At 34.5% G+C, this 18,251-nt stretch overlaps 1 protein-coding gene across 8 annotated transcripts in view; it reads right to left on the bottom strand.

Moving 5' to 3' along the window:
- LOC143244941 (SPARC-related modular calcium-binding protein 1-like) overlaps positions 1-18,251 on the bottom strand; it is a 104,991-nt gene that overhangs the window by 50,816 nt on the left and 35,924 nt on the right. For 7 of the 8 annotated variants that reach the window (XM_076490528.1, XM_076490529.1, XM_076490530.1 and 4 more), the window contains exons 3-5: positions 15,809-16,021; positions 9,428-9,475; positions 613-705 (exon numbers count right to left, since the gene is read on the bottom strand). In XM_076490528.1, the coding sequence (XP_076346643.1) occupies positions 613-705; positions 9,428-9,475; positions 15,809-16,021 (354 nt within the window). The remainder of the gene's footprint in view (positions 1-612; positions 706-9,427; positions 9,476-15,808; positions 16,022-18,251) is intronic. The other variant, XM_076490534.1, reaches the window with a different exon arrangement.

Here is an 18,251-nt window from a genome sequence, read left to right as displayed (position 1 = left end):
ATTATAAGATCTACACATACAAACTCTTTAAAGAGAAAACTCTAATATCCACAAAGGTAAATATGAATATGCGTAAATTGCAGACTCAATTTAACTTGTTTTACTTGTTAAAACAGTTCATTACCCAGGTCATTATGAAAAAAAGCCATGGGATAAACAGAATCCACATCCCTCTAACTCCAAGTAATTTCATCCATAGCAACTCCCAGCAACTATATAACTTATGTCTCCCAATAACAGTATGTCCTGTAGCTCTCACTAACCCTACACCTACTGACTTTCAGCAAATATGCCCTATAAATTCTCAGTGATCCTATACCCTTTGAATCACAGCTAAGTTATACAGCAACTGTACACTTTGTAACTCACAGTAACTCTATACCCTCTGACTCCTAGCAACTGTGTATACTGTGACTTCCATTAGCATATACTCTGTGGCTTCTAGTACAAAATGTTCCCTGGCTCACCCAATCTCTTAATAAATCATATACATCTTCGTTGAACAATGTTTGTGAAAAATTGTTAAAACACACATAAACAAGGGCACAGATACATATATTTCAAAATTCTGCTAAACGAAAGTACAAGGACAAAAGCATTTTGCCAACTTACCAAAATCAGGCGGGTTCTCCAATCGTTCATATTCAGACTTGAAGATTTTCACCAAATTATTATTAAACGTCGTTTTGTCAGTATTACTGCATCCTACAAATAGACAGGAAGGGAATAACCCATTAAAATTTAGGCCATGTTTATCAATATAGTAGAAAATTCCAATTATATACCTTCACTAATCTATTAAAAGAATCGAAGTATCCTACTAATGGATTACCTGTTAACAAATCATCTCTTACACACACACACATACACAAAATCACAAAGTTTAAAACATCACATGTGATGAGCCAGTTTTCTTTTTAGAGAACCCTCCAGCTGGTGGAAGATTTTGAATAGTAGCAGCGTGTTATATCTGGTAGGAGATATTTTGATACACATGCACTATCACTCATTTTGTTTCTTTCACCATTTATAACATGCACAACATCAATGCCACCTAGTGGGTATTATATTTATATACCTTCGATGCTGTATAATAATTTTTGAGTCTGGTAATACCACAGTGTTTAGATAATTGTCTTAAAACTATATGTTTTACTCCGTGGGACTTTCACGTCCTCATCGTGCGCACTCATGAAAGATGCAGAAATTGTACATCATTAACATGTTAGAATATTTATCTCAAATAATTCTACGCAATAAATTTCATATATTGATACAAAATTCAATCAGAATGTCAACAAGCTTTCTAAAATATATTTCGTTTTTTTTAATATATACACAGAGAAATGACATCTTTTATTTTATGTAGAAATAAACGAGGGAGTCAGTAAATCACAAATAATTAAATATCGTTTACCATAATAAAAGAACTTTATTATACATTGATACACGTAATTGTGGCGGTCTTATATTATGTCCGATATGCTCAACAATATTAACAAATAAAACCGCTGGAAATATAAGAACTTGGAGATTATAAGCAAACATGCTAGAATATGTTTTTCGTTCTTATTTAGATTTTATTTGCCTTTGAAAAAAGGGAAAAGGGAGGTTAATTTGCAGTTTTAATATACTAAAAACAACTTATTGGATAATACGTTTAGCTAAAGGTAATGATATAAGCCTAGGGCTACTATAACGAACATGCCTACAAGTCAGACAATACCTATGTAACTGAATAAATGTGCTGTTGGATGACAAACTGATGGACATAAAAGACAGTTGAAACACTATTTTTGTACAGAACGTACCACACCTATAAACCAGTCACTCATTGTCAAATCCACAAAAACTTTCTCGGTTCCATCGAGCACAGAAAACGTCACCACAAGCATAAAGGCCAAAAACACAATTTCGAAAGGGTTAACAATCTTCACTGGTAAAGCAGGTGAAATGTGGCGCCGAAAAGTCCAGTGAAAGATGTTCTACTCCTACGCAGGAGCGGCTCCAACTGATATCAACCATCTGAGACAAGCTTATCATTTGATTAATATTCCACTGGAACGTGAAAAACAAACAAAACAAAAAAAACTCTCGTTTCACCGCCGCTGACGTCTGCTACCTGAATGTTACAATATATATAATCTTTGGCACATGAACAGAAGGTTAAAAACAGCGCCCCCTAGGAGTTTTCACAAGTTACTTGCTGTGAAAGTTTAACCTGTAGGTTGAAATGAGAGAAATCACGTTGTTGTTTGAAGATTATATTAGCATAGAAATGGCAAGAAATGATTATAGCTCATCAAAAATTCATCCTGGAAAAAAAATAAAATATGAAATAAAGTATTTCTTCCAAACATAACTTTTGCAGTGAAAATCAAAATCAAAACAGTTTTGATAAAATATGAAATATAGCACGTTTTAATTCCGACTACATTTTAAATGTAATACTTTGTGACCCACAAAAATAAGATTTTTTAAAAATTCACACAAAGCTACAACAGGGCTATCTGCGGTAGTTGTCATCTCTTTGTAGTGTGTGGGACTAGAGGGAAGGCAGCTCTTCATCACCACCCACTGCCAACTCTTGGGCTACTCTATTACCAACGAATAATGGGGATTGATCGTCATATTATAACGCCCCCACAGTAGAAGGGGCGAACATGTTTGAGTGACGGGGATTCGAACTCTCGACCCTCAGATTACGAATCCAGCGCCCTGACCGCCTGACATCAGGCTCCCAAGAAAATAAAAGTAAATGATAATGTTATATGCTTTAAAATGGAAAATCACGCATTTGGATTAAATAATAATTTCATAGATCTAAATGCTGCTTTAATTTCAAGATTTAATCTAAATTTAAGCCTTTAGTGAATATTTGTGTGTTAGGGTGCATTCCATCTAGCCACTCTTAAAATAATAACAGCTTTTACCGCAATAATTACTATATCTTTATCAGTGGCATGATTTATGTATTAATTACTCAAAATGAGCTCGTTTTATTTTATGTTACGAAAGGTTACAGGTCAAGATGACAAATCTTTATAATGTTATGAGAAGTAGGTAGGTAACACTTGGGGGAACCGATCTTCATAGGGGTTTGGAAAAAACAACAACTTTCAACACATATTTTCTTTCTCTTAAAAAGATTTTCTATTCATATTTCCGTATTTTCGATATTTTGTTACGCTGGAAAGTCATTCCTTTGTTATGAAATGAATTTGCAACAGTTTTTAAGATTTATTACACAGTGTATGAAATCCTATTTTGTTGTGATGTTAATAAAAACACGTGCAGTTTTAGGTAAACTAAAAAATACTAATATACAAAATCACGCTTCTGTAGAGCTAAGGTTAACTGAATGATTATACGCACCTTTCAATAAGCAGTTTTTATTCAATTAGTGCTATGATTTGATAAAACTAAGTATAGCTTTCATGTTAACTTCAAAACAGATTTTGTAGTAAATTACTTCAGAAATTTTTCACCTTTTTATACAACTTATAATTTTCTTCACTCATTCACAACAATTCATATATTCTTATATTTCAGTTAAGTTTAAGTCAGAAAGAGCTATTTAGATTAACTTAAAAAAATATCTGATATATTAATTTTGATTACAACATTTAAAAAGTTGTCTTCGTGTCTCAACTTCGCAAATAATTCATTAGAATTTGATAAAAAAATGAAGTAATTTAGAATTCAAATGCTATGTTTATCTCTCAAACGAAACATTGCAATCTAAATTTGACAGAATAAGAGTTTGTTGTTATGCATAAAATTACACAATGGGTTATCTGCGCTGTGCCCACTGGTAATATTAAAACTCGGTTTTTAGCCGTAAACACACCGTGAGTCACACCGGGCCAAAATTAGAAAATGCGATAGAAATGAAGCATAATTACAGGTTAATGTTTGTTGTGAATTTCGGGCAAAGCTACACGAGGGACGTCTGCACTAGCCATCTCTCATTTAGCAGTAGGGAAGGCAGATAGTTATCACCACCCACCCCAAATTCTTGTACTATTCTCTCTGACCAAAAAATAGTGGGAGTGACCGTCACATTATAACGCCCCATGCCTAAAAGGGGGAGCATGTTTGGTGTGACTGGGATTGGAACCCCTGACATTTGGATTATGAGTCTAGTGCCTTAACCACCTTACCCTGCCGTCACAAGTTAATGATAGAAGATATTCAAAAATATAAAATTCTATGATTTTTAAAGCTTTTAAGAAGTTCTCAAAAACTAAACTATAAAACCTAATATACATTGCAGTATAGTGTTCTAACCTTTTATTTTGTTAATCTTTCTGCATTTTAGAGTAAAATATAAAAACACTGGTTGTATAAACTGAGTACAAACTAAATGGGTTTATGAAAGTTCCTATCATTGCTTGGAGCTGGTGATAGGTTTTGCCTATAAAAAACTTAATACATATTAATTAAAATCTGCCCAGATAAAAGGCAGACAACTAATCTGTACACATGACTATTTACTGTGAACCACCACCTTTTAGTTTCTACTACAATCCATCATTTTAACAATAGGTGTCAAACGACACGTGTTTACACTGAAAACACCTAAGTTGGGTAATTGCCGCTAAAGGAGGTGACTTACGTATTACGGGATGTTCTAAAAATAATGAATGGTTAGAGTCTAATTCACTGATGTTACTGAAAACATTATAAAGCAATAATTACGCCTACAGCAGGTTTGCGGTTTATCAGCTTTGATGCATGCTGTATTCGTACAGTTCATTTTCATAGCCAGCATAGTTCACTGTATCACTTCTAGAGTCTATTAAAGTACTGTTTACAGTGGCATTTCTAGAGCCTACTGAAGCATAGTTTACAGTATCACTTCTAGAGTCTATTAAAGTACTGTTTACAGTGGCATTTCTAGAGCCTACTGAAGCATAGTTTACAGTATCACTTCTAGAGTCTATTAAAGTACTGTTTACAGTGGCATTTCTAGAGCCTACTGAAGCATAGTTTACAGTATCACTTCTAGAGTCTATTAAAGTACTGTTTACAGTGGCATTTCTAGAGCCTACTGAAGCATAGTTTACAGTATCACTTCTAGAGTATATTAAAGTACTGTTTACAGTGGCATTTCTAGAGCCTACTGAAGCATAGTTTACAGTATCACTTCTAGAGTATATTAAAGTACTGTTTACAGTGGCATTTCTAGAGCCTACTGAAGCATAGTTTACAGTATCACTTCTAGAGTATATTAAAGTACTGTTTACAGTGGTATTTCTAGAGCCTACTGAAGCATAGTTTACATTAACATTTCTAGTGTCTATTGAAGCACAATTTACAGTGGCATTTCTAGAGCCTACTAAAGCATACTTTACATTAACATTTCTAGTGTCTATTGAAGCACAATTTACAGTAGCACTTCTATAGAATAATGAAGCATACCTTACAGTAGAGCTAGAACACAGTGAAGCTCATTTTACCGCAGCATTTACAGAATGTAACTAAGCTCAGTTTACAATAGAAATTTTAACGTATTTTGTAATAATGATTCATAAGCACTTATCATAGTTCTCTTTAAACATAATAAAGGTAATTAAATATTAATAGTGTACAAGTTGTTGCCACTTACATCTATGTATCTAACTTATGAAAAAATTTCGAATATCCTTGTTAGAATATAAAATTGAAGCACTGCACTAAAATACAGAGCAAAGTGCTGTCACTTTTACGGAAATCATACAATTACTGTTGTATAAAAAATAACTATTCCGCCAATATAAAATCACTGTATTTTGTTACACAAACAATATTTCGCCAACTGATAATCACAGTGTTTAAAATGTTCTACTGAATAAAGAGACAGGGCGTAGATAAGTGGAGCGCGTTCGGGCTGTGAATCAGAGGCTTTATGGTTCTGGACTCCTTGTGGTAAAAATGTGCTCCACACTTCTGAATCGTAGGCGCGCTGTGAGAGTGAATGTCAGATCTCGTTGTTCGATCACAAAACAGTAGGTGACGAGTTAGCGGCGAGTGTTGTTGATTAGCTACCTCCCTCTAGTCTATTAATTCAAAGCGAGGGATAGATATGAGATGACCGCTGAGTAGCTGGAATGGATAAATACCGTTTAAATATATGTTTATCAGTAAGAGTTGTTCTTTAAAATAAATTTAAAAATTGTAACTGGAGTAGACCGTATTTTCACCATTGGAAACAGTGCAGGAATAATTAGTTAAGTAATCATGACTGAAAAATATGCATAAGTTATTCCACAAACACATAGTACATCCTATGTAATGCCTCCTACCTAAATAATATGTTTCTAGTGAAGCACAAAGCTACACAATGGACAATCTGTACTCTGTCCACAACAGGTATCGACACTCGGTTTCTAGCGTTGTAAATCCGCAGACATACTGCTGTACCAATAGTAGGCTCTAAAAATAAAGCACGTGTCGATTCTAATCACAACAGATTCCTTTTCATCTTTCACAATGCAATGTTAAAAAACATTAAACGATGCAGAGAAACATTACAATGTAGATGTAACTTCGAAATTAATGTTCTGAAAAACTCAGCGAGCTTATACCGTTGTTACAGAGTGCATTAAACAATAATATATAAAAACAACACTATCTAATAGTGTATAATGGCCGAATAAATTCATAAAGCAGCTTGGAGACAAGAAGCTAATGATCAAGATTGGTAGGTTTTATTTTTGTTTCCCTTGGCATTAAGAGTCGCCGTTTCTTTGCAATATGTTCAACATGGATTAAAACATGCTCTCTAATCTCAAACCGCAAGGTCAAAAGTAACAAATTAAATAGCAAAGAGGAAAGTTTCACTTTGTTATTAACAACTACAGCATGGTAACATACAAGTTAAATGCCTTTTATGAATATGCATGTATAGGTTTAGTACCCAAGTCCGAGAACCACAGCACAACTATAGCTCGGTAATAAAAATAAATTATTTCCCTTCAACAACAAGGCTTACAGTTAAAAGAAACTGGCAGACCATCATGTGTCTATTAACAATGGAACGTAGCCTAATCTCAAGCTTTATGGGTTGTATCAGTAGAAGGATAATATTCATGAAGATAGGATAATTGCGATCTAAAAAAACAGGGTTTAGTTTATCATAATATTCATAGGGGGTGGTATATACGATGGTAATTATTGTGTCAAATACAGTTATTTACTAAAGTGTATTTACAGTGTCCTTAAGATTTCAGATTTTATTAAATACCTTTTTCTTCTTTTGATATGATGTAATTTATTTGTGCTGGACTTATGAGAGGATAAATTACTAATAGCTTATTTCTTAGTCAGTTTCCTTAATATTTATTAAACTGACCTAAAGACATAGATCTTTTAAGTTAAAATCATTTCTGTTTCACTATTCTGATGTTAGAAATTTCAAGTTAGAAGGTGTAGCTCGTTACTATAGAAGTTTGAAATGTTTTTTATTCATGATAATTGATTAACAAACGCCAGAGTTAAGGACAGTGACTGTCATAAGACTTATCTAACAAGAGTTTGAACAACCACAACATGGACATTGAGTAAAGCACTTGGAAATTTAGAGCATAGATCATTATCAAATATCATGTACGCTTAGAGTTTGTCTACATAGAAAACTCTCCATCTGCTTCTGCTTTCACAGACTTATCTACCTCACTCAGTGTCGTCCCCCTGCGAACCAATGTCTCTCCTAGTTTCTCTATCGATCGTTTTCTAGGGCATCCTTGTGGTGTCCTTCGTTTCGGCTTCCAAAAAACCACTTTAGGAACATTTTATACCCTTTCATTCACCTGAGATGTTCATGTCATCTCAGCTGCGCTTTCTTTGTGACCAGATCTTATGTAATAACATCAATTCTCATTCTGTCTGTAAGTGTCATATTTGTGTTAAAGAAGTGGATTTTGACCAAGTTTAAAATAATATTACCGTACTTCATTCTGTCTGTAAGTGTCATATTTCTAATAAGACAGTAGACTCTGACAAAATCTGATCTAATATCATCATGCCTCATTCTGTCAAGAAGTGTAACACCTCTGATAAAACAGTAAACTCTCATATATGGTAACCCTAAGTCCCTAAGTTCCTGTCGTATGTGTTTGTTCATTAGAAGCGGGTAAATCATGCCTAAGTTTCTGCTAAAATAGCTTATCCTTTCATCTACTGGACGATCTCTATCTGCCCTTTGGTTAAAGGTGACTCCTACGTATTTGAAGCTACTTGTCTGCTTAATGTCCTACATGCGACAAAAAGAGTTTGGTATACGTGACAATACAATTATTTCCGATTTCAAAACATTTAGCTTAAAACACTTTGCACCGTACATCCATATGTAGGTGTAAATCTTCCTCAGTAGGTATAACTACACTGACGTCATTCACATATATAAGTGTCTCAGAATCTAGTCTCACAGGAAGAGAAATAACGAATTAGTGTTTTCCAAAGGTTACAAGTGCATTTTTACTATATTTTACAATAAAGTTTCTTTAGTGCAAAAACCTTCCCAGCCGTACTAAACCCTGTGCTGATAACCTCATAAGCCAGTTTAAGTAAAGCGACTGGAGCTTTCTATAAGTTGGAATATTAACTGAAACTGATTAGCTCTAATACAAACACTTAATGGACCCTTTTACGCCACAGGCGACGTTATAAACAAAAACATAATAATGGAGCTTCAGAATTTGTTTCAACAGTATAGCCTTAGCACTCGCTGGTTAATAACACAGCTTCAAACTATGCACAAATTTAAAAGATATATTGATGGGTGGTCCCAAACAACTTCCTTTGAAACGTGTCATGTAGTTTCAACGACTAATTTATGAACGAGTAAACTAAGTTTAGGTAGCTGATAAACGCTAATTGAACTGCCATTTTTCCACATAAATAAGAACGCCTGAAACAAGCAGTTGGCAATTATCAAGTTTGGGCAAAACAAGACTTCGTCTCCCAAATTTACCAACTTAAAAACATTAAAATGCTATCAACAAATTTAACAAAGTGTGTACGCTATATCAAAACCCATTGGAAAAGCTTTTTTTTTATAAGATCTTACTTTTAAAGTCGGTAATCTAATAAATTTAGACGAGGATTGACGGTTACATGAAGTAAACCGTGAAGATTAAACGGACATCTGTTTTTAACATAAATACTTGCACGTGTTCCTAATTTATTATTTTTCTTTCGGAATTTCTATTGTATGAATTTTTTATACACTTATGGAAGTCTTCACTGTTTTTCACGAGGAATTACAAAATTTTAAATCTATAGTTCGTTTTGTTTGTAGCCGCTTGTAATGTGACTATCAGCTGTTATTCACGAGCGTTGCTGTACCACCGAACTAAACAAATTATCGCACTAACTGATGTACAAGATATGTATAGTATGTTACTGTGCTGTTTCGTTTCTTCTTAAAACTCTATAAACCTGCCTTTTCTTCGTCTTCGTCCAGAAGATCGACGCTTGTTACTTCGTCTACCTGAAAAAAAACAACAAAAGACAAAGTAAATACAAGAGGCGTGTATGGAATAAAGTAAAAATCACGGTCTGAACAAATACATAACGTGACACAATCAAAATATTCTTTAAAATAACAATATCGTTTGTTTGTTTTTCAGTTGTAAATTACACAGTATCCTGAATATAATTACTGCTCACACGACAAAACACTGATTACTCCTGGTTGAGCATTGTGTTACATCTACATGTAGATTCACTGTAAAACAAAATCGTTCTTAGATAATTTACAGCATGTAACACAAATTTTGTTCCTGGATAGTATGTGTTATTTCTTAATTGTTTATGTTGTAACACAAAATGGCCATTATTTTCTTCAAACTTTGCTTTTGTGACCTGGATAATGAAACGTAGAGACCAACCTAATTTCTATGTAAAAACGGGTAAATTTGCACATTTTCATTTACATAAGGTCTGAATTAAACAACGTATGAATCAAGATTTACATGTATTTATACTAAAGTTATACAAAAATGAACAAAAATGTTTAGTGAGTAGTTTTTCGAGATTTGCAACTGTAATGTAAATCACTTTCATGTATCAGCCCTCAAATATAGTCTCACATCAAGATGAACGTCAAGGATATGGACTTTCAGGGACATCTTGCAGCCCATTTTGCCGTAGTTCTTCACCAGAGCCTCAACTATTTCCACATAATGTTTGACTTTGTGATTGCTCAATAAGCCCCGATCAACTGCGACAAAGCTGCCCCAAGCTTTTTTTCCCTTCCTACTGAGCTTCTTAGGGAATTCTGTGCACTCCAGGATCTTTATTTGTGGTCCAATGAAGACACCAGTTTTGACCTTTGCCTCAGACAGTTTAGGGAAGAAGTCTCGAAGGTACTTGAAGACTGCAGACTCTTCATCAAGAGCAGTGACAAATTGTTTCATAAAACCCAATTTTATGTGCAATGGTGGGAACAGCACCTTCTGGAGGTCCACTAGTGGCTCACACTTGACATTGTGCCTCCCCACAGAGAACTCGGTCCGTTGTGACCAGTGCTTCCTGTTGTAGTGCGCTGCAGTGTCCCTGCTGTCCCAAAGGCAAAGATAATAGAGAAACTTTGTAAAGCCTCCTTGGAGACCCATCAGGAATGCCACCATTTTGATGTCTCCGATAACCTCCCAGCCATACTCATCATACTTTAAGGCTTCTAGCAAGGTCTTGATGCTGTTGTATTCCTCTTTGAGGTGCACCGAAATATATTTAAATTTTAAGAAGTCCAAAATTTGTATAAAGTAAAATCTTACTATTCAAGCAAGCAAAAATTGCCGTCTTGCCTTCTAGAGTATTTTGCAGTATTAGCAGGTAAAATGAGGCACCCAGGGTTTGTCTTGATCCCCGACAAACATGCAGAAATATGTCTTGTAGGCTTCACACATTTTAGCAGATGCTGTCACAGAATACCTTTACGCTCTTGTCTTGATAATTGGCCACATACATAGCGAAATGCGTCTGGAGAATGCTTGCAGCTTCTTGATGCCATCTCTGATAAAATCAGATAGGTCTATGTGTTCACTTAGGGAGCTAGAACTAAACTGAAGTGGTGAGTGGTGAGCCCCTGTATATATATATTACTATGGAAAGTTGTAGAAAATTCTCTATCAGCTACTCAGTACTAAGTCTACCTGGAATGTTCTGGAAAATGGGTAAATTTGAAAATTCCATTACCCAGGTGACAAAAGTAAAGTTTGAAGAGAAAAATAGGTCTTTTCTATTTACTTCAGACATAAGCAATTGTGAAATAACTCTTTCTGCCCAGGAACAAGAAAAAGTAAAACTTTTGTTACACAGTGTTATTTATATTTGTATGCTTCTTCTGTAATTTGTCTGAGAAACAAAATGAAACAAATGTATACAAAATATTTCATTTTTACATTAATCATACATCTCGCAGTATTTCAGCTTAAGTAAACGTGCCGTATTTGTTAAGAGTTGATTCTATAACAACTTTAATAAACATATATGGTTGCATGATTTTAGTATTTAACTTGTTCTTTAATCATGTGACTGAAAAACACAAGCATAGCTATGAAATCGGTATCCTATTCCCTTCGTGTTGAAACAACACGTGGAACTTAGGAAAACGGATACTCCGTTTTTTACAAACAATCTACCTACAAGTTTCTTTTAAACACATTAACGTTATAAAGGGTGTCTATAATGTCAAATTAAAGTTACCGCGTTTTAGTTCTCAAATTTTCTAGAATCAGTTTTCTTAATGGACTGTCTACTGCTGTACATAATAGTGTTTGTAATAAGAGCGACGTAATATTTTAATTCCATGATCATAGAAAGTGTAAGCTTACTTGTAAAAACGGTGAACGTTGTACGCTATTGTGTTTAGTGTGTTTAAAAATATGGCTAACGTTGTTAGTTTGCTCGTAACTACGTCGCCTGGTGTGTGCTAATGGTTTGGTCTGCTCGAGCAGTAGTCGGCGGGTCGTGCTTTCGAATCCCCGTCATCGAACATACTCGCCTTTTCAGTCGTAGGGGCATTATAACGTTACGGTCAATCCACTATTCGTTGTTAACAGAATAGCCTAAGAGTGGGCAGTGGTTAATCTTGATTATCAAGGCTGAATTAGGGACAGCTCGTCCAGATAACACTCAAGTAACATTGCGCTAAATTGAAAATAAAACAGTTTTAAATGTGATAAACGTTTAGTATTTACCAGTGCTGTTAACTTAACTGTGCCGACTTAAACAGAACACAACAACATAAGTGTCGAAGGAGAAATAAGTCTACTCAGCATTCGGCTCTCCCACATCTCGGAAAGGATACATATTGTCGATTCGGTAAACGTCCTACGGCAGAGGGTTTACTTTGCTTATAAATACAGAGTGTGTAATTCGCAAATCTTGATTTGTATAATAAAATATTAATTTTAAAGAAACAACAATAGTAATATATTGTAGCATTCTAACATTTTACTACACACATTAATTGAATGTGACAAATAATGCTGGTCAGAACTGAAGTCCTTGTAACGTTTTGTTAAATTCTGTAGGTGATAGAGAAAAATGGACATCAGTTTCGGAGTCAGCGTGTATGATTTACTGTAGAATGTGTAAAGATTAAGATAATAAAACCAACGTGTGTTTCAAACATTAAAAAAGGAAGCAAATAGAGGAAGAATTTAAACTTCAGAATTGTAAAAGTCCTACGTTGTTTCTCTACAAAACATATATACCTCTACATATATACCTTATGTTTCTCTACAAAACATATATACCTTATGTTTCTCTACAAAACATATATACCTCTACATATATACCTTGTATTTCTCTACAAAACATATATACCTCTACATATATACCTTGTATTTCTCTACAAAACATATATACCTCTACATATATACCTTGTATTTCTCTACAAAACATATGTACTTCTACATATATACCTTATGTTTCTCTACAAAACATATATACCTCTACATATATACCTTGTATTTCTCTACAAAACATATGTACTTCTACATATATACCTTGTGTTTCTCTATAAAACGTAGATACCTGATGTTTCTCTACAAAACATATATACCTTATGTTTCTCTACAAAACATATATACCTTATGTTTCTCTACAAAACATATATACCTTATGTTTTTATACAAAACATATACACATCTACATATATATCTTATACGTTGTCAGGTTTTCTTCCCCTGGTATGAACACGAATTTGTGTATGTCTTGCACATTGCCAGGTTTTCTTTCACTGATATGAACACGTATTTGTGTATGTTTTGCACACTGCCAGGTTTTCTTTCCCTGATATGAACACGTATTTGTGTATGTTTTGCACACTGCCAGGTTTTCTTTCCCTGATATGAACACGTATTTGTGTATGTTTTGCACACTGCCAGGTTTTCTTTCCTGATATGAACACGTATTTGTGTATGTTTTGCACACTGCCAGGTTTTCTTTCCCTGATATGAACACGTATTTGTGTATGTTTTGCACACTGCCAGGTTTTCTTTCCCTGATATGAACACGTATTTGTGTATGTTTTGCACACTGCCAGGTTTTCTTTCCCTGATATGAACACGTATTTGTGTATGTTTTGCACATTGCCAGGTTTTCTTTCCCTGATATGAACACGTACTTGTGTATGTTTTGCACATTGCCAGGTTTTCTTTCCCTGGTATGAACACATACTTTTGTATGTTTTTCACACACATACACAGTCCTATTTTTAAAAACAAAACTCTGGCAATAGAGCTACGTTTGTGTCTAGGATTTACTGCTGTGCAACTGGGGAGGACCCTAGGTATGAATAAATTGTAAATGTTTTATACACTTAGAGTTACAGTCGCATCATTTTGAATTTCCATGTCCGATCTTGTTTGTTTTCGAATATTCGTGCAAAGTTACTTAATGGTCACCGATAGCCGCCCATAGTTTTGATTTAATAGTGTAGAGAAGAAGCACCACTCATTAACTACTCTTACCAGACCGAGTAGTGGGATTTGACCGTCACCCTTATAACGCACCAATGCCCCCAGTATGCGGAGCACAACGTTTTTTTATAGTAAAGAGACGCAAACATTGGACCTCAGATCCATAGTTCGGCATGCTCATCACAATAACATCTTGTACTGACTGAAACTTTGTTATCCTGATTTTACTTGAACTGGTTATCCTGTCATTTTCTTCCACTCTACAGATTATGGAAGTTCACGACCTGAAAGAGAATGTTTTTATATTGAGAATTTGCAACAGCTACAAAGCTTTGAAACATGATCATATTATCAGCGACATCCCTTTACAGGACACTTGTGAATGTTATTGAATAATAAAAACTTATGTTGAGATAAACCTAATTTCTTTTTTCTTTTATCTTATTTATGTTTTGATTAAATAATATTTTGATATTGGAACCCGTTTCATCTTTCTTACATGAAATTTCGGTTTATAGTTTGAAGGGTTTTTTTTTAAACGTTTCTTTCTTTTGATGTGCTAAGTTACACAAAAACATATGTTTTAGTCAAATAGTGCTAAACACTAAACATCCTTTAATTTTTCTCGTTGGTTCCATCAAATATTCTACTTTCACCTACATTTTGTGTGACACGGTTTGTGATGTCTTAGAGTATCTCAAACGTCTGTTTCACCAGCTGCTTTTCTTTTTTATTGTATCCTGGAGGATATCACGTACGTTTTCGGACTGTATATTCCTAAATCACCATTTGTTTAGTAAACTCGGATGGCGGCATTTATTACTGTTACATTGTGCTTACAGTCACGCCTTCTTTTAAGCCAGATTATCAACCATTTAAGAAAAAATTATTCTTTTACGATTTGAACGAAAATATCTAATTTTATTGTTTTAATTACGTGGATATTCTTGTAACATTTGTAGGTGAAGACAACCAATGCATTCTGTTCCATGATGGGACAACGGTAAGTTTACGCACCTACAACTCTTAACATTCTTGGTTCGATTCTCCGCAGTAGTTATAACAGATACCCCTTTGCGACTTTGCTCTAAAACAAACACAGACACAGTTTTGTCCTGTGATGGTTATTGTCAGCTTTATTAACAAGAGTGTGTGTGTGTGTGTGATTTCTTATATAGCAAATCAATATCGGGCTATCTACTGAGTTCACTGAGGGAAATAGAATCCCTGATCTTAGCGATATAAATCCATAGACTTACCTCTGTACCAGCAGGGTGCATCAACGAGAGAAAAAAGCTTTTTTTTTTAAGGTTTTAGCGCAAATTTACACAACGGCTATCTGCACTCTCTTCACCGCGAGGAATCGAACTGGATTTTACAATTGTAAGTCTGTCAACTTTTACTGATGACCCGGCGGGAAAATTACAGAAAAGTCAAAATTAAACTTTTTTTTTTTTCTGAAGTACTCAATAAAGTTTAGATACAGCAATTGGCTACATGTAATAAATAGGAGAAACGTAAAATGTCTTTGCTTTAGAATCGTAAACAAAATTATCAAAATAATTATCTTCGAAAAGCCGTCCCTAATTTCAAATTGATAGACAAGAGGGAAAGCAACCGGTCAACTCCTGGGTTCCTCTAGTTTGATAAAGTAGTGGAATTTTACAGTAACTCTTATAGCGCATCTACGACCACAAAAAATGCAGAGAATGTGTATGGTGTAACAGACACAACAATCCATGAATTCGTGGAATCACAGTATGACCACACTAACCGCTGAATCTACGCCTGACCTTAACTTAAAATATATTTACCTTCTATCCACAACGGATCTCGATCTATAATGGCAGTTGAGGTATTTCTAAATGTAGTTAAAGTTCTCAAACTCGTACCTGGTTGGTTACAGTTGGGCGGCCTGTTTCTGACGGATGTACCCTGTATGTGTTTACCGTTACTGTCCACACACCAACAATACCCTGATGTCCGATGACATTGAATTTCCATATAAGAACCGTCTTCCTTGCACTGTGGAATGATTACCTTGCGGTTACCTTCCGAAGCTTGAGCTATCGCTAAACCTCGAACTTCGAAACAGTGAGGAGAATCTGTTAAGAATACGCAGAATTGAACAAGACTATGATATGATTGGCATACACTTACAGATACTGCTATTAAAAGGCTTAAGACATTCTAGCAATAAGATGTAGAAACAAAATAATTGATAAATATGGAGTGAAGAATGAAAATTTTCTTTAAACGTACATTCATAAAAATTACGAAAAACTTGGTCATGATTCAGTATTGTTAACAAGATGATGTATTGACGATATCGAAACGGCAACCAGGTTTTATTTTGAACGACGTTTCGTTGTTGTCAGTACATCATCTTGTTAAGAATAAGCCATAACTAAGTTTTAATTTAATGTGTGGATGTATATCTAAAAAAAATATATTACTATTTTAGCTTTTTTTAAATATGCAAAGTTTTCTACTATGTATGATCAAAAGTTTACAAACCTTGGTATAAGAAATTTCGAAAATTAGTATTGCAACAGTTAACACTATACTAGAACTAAGAACTTTATATACATTAAAATTCTGGAACATTTAATATTAAAACAGATAATTAACATGGATATATCGCCATAGAAATATTACAGGTACCATCTTGACAGACTTACTGTGTCTTCCCGTCGCGCCAAACATGCTCGCCCGTTCAACCGTAGGGGCGTTATAAAGTGACAGTCAATCCCATTATTCGTCGGTAAAAGAGTAGCCCAAGAGTTGGTGGTGGGTGGTGATGACTAGCTGCCTTCCCTTTAGTCTTACACTGAATTAGGGACGGCTAATCCAGATAGCCCTTGTGTAGCTTTGCGCGAAATTCGAAAACACAAACACAAACCTTACTGTGTCACTCATGTTCAGCATCTCGACCTTGACACGCGACCTCCGTGTTATTTATTCATTTCCGAAACCCAATAGGCTTTCATAGTGTACACGTACATTATATTATCTCTCAAGCATTAACTCCTAAAAAAGTGGGTCTTTTAAAAAAGGATAAAAGCAACATTTTTTACACAGAGTCTCGACCTGACCTCAACCTTTTGACCTTATATGACATCAAGTGGTTTCTAGCTTTATCACTTTATGACAAACTTAAGTGACAAAAAAAAAACTGATTTAACTTGTATCCTCTGTACACCGGCTGTTTATAGTTCAACTAGAAACTATGTAAGTTGTATCTTACGGAACTAGAGTCAAGCACTGAAAGGAATCGTGACGTGTATGGGAATATTTAAATTTCGAAATGTTTAATTGTCTGCTTAATGGAATAAATAAATATACCACTGATAGAAACATGTTTAATTGTATATGTGATATGTCTAAGGCTCAGAGATATTATGTATCTAGTATGGTTTTATATATTTAAAAAAAAATATTTTTCATGCTATAATCATTAGTTGATACGAATATACTCTTCTTTTGTTACATATTTAAGGAAAATGAGTTAAACCCATTTTTCTGTGTACATTTGTTCTTACAAGTTATTATTTGCACCTGGCAACTTAGGGGTAAGTTTACTGAATTATAACGCTAAACTATGGGATTTAATTTCCCGAGGTGGACAGAACGCAGATAGCCCATTGTGTAGTTTTGCGATAAAACAACGACCATTTAACACAGGACTAAATATAATGTTGAAAATATATGTAATATTTTAAAATTATTCTCTTGTAGCATATAACCTATAAGTCGTCCATTTTTTACTATTATTTTAATGCAATGTGAATAATTTTAAAATGTGTCAAATTCTATTACATGCCAGGCTTAACCTATTTTGTTTGGAGCAGATTCGTGAGCAAACTGCCACAGTTGTAGTAGTCGAGTCTATAATAAAAGTATGCAGTGTTCGTTATAAGATCGATTATCATGTGCAAAGAAACCAATGCGGTGAAGTTGTGACGATAAGATCAATCATTTCTCTAACAGGTAAAGGCTGCGACCTCTATCGACAAACAACTTCTCATCTCTACGAAATGCCACACGAGAGCGATATCTGTATTTTTCTTCACGTTGTCGTTCGAGGGCTTGTAAATTATAATTGTATTTTTTCACGTAAGTTGTATATTTATTAAACGGAAACTTGAAATAAGTACAGAAATAAACTTCAATGAAAATTAAATTTTATTTTACATTGTTTTGTTTGCTGTTAAGAACGTAGCTGCACAGTGGGCTGGCTACCTTACGTTGAGCCCAGTGCAGGCAATAAGCCCTGAGATTTAGTGTTACAAGCTATAAATTTTACCCGCTAAACCACCGAGGGCTTTTATAACT

This window comes from Tachypleus tridentatus, chromosome 2 (genome assembly GCF_004210375.1).
Source record: "Tachypleus tridentatus isolate NWPU-2018 chromosome 2, ASM421037v1, whole genome shotgun sequence".
NCBI lineage: Eukaryota > Metazoa > Arthropoda > Merostomata > Xiphosura > Limulidae > Tachypleus > Tachypleus tridentatus.
The sequence above is the reverse complement of the archived record's forward strand: the minus strand, read 5'-3'. Positions and strand labels throughout refer to the sequence as shown.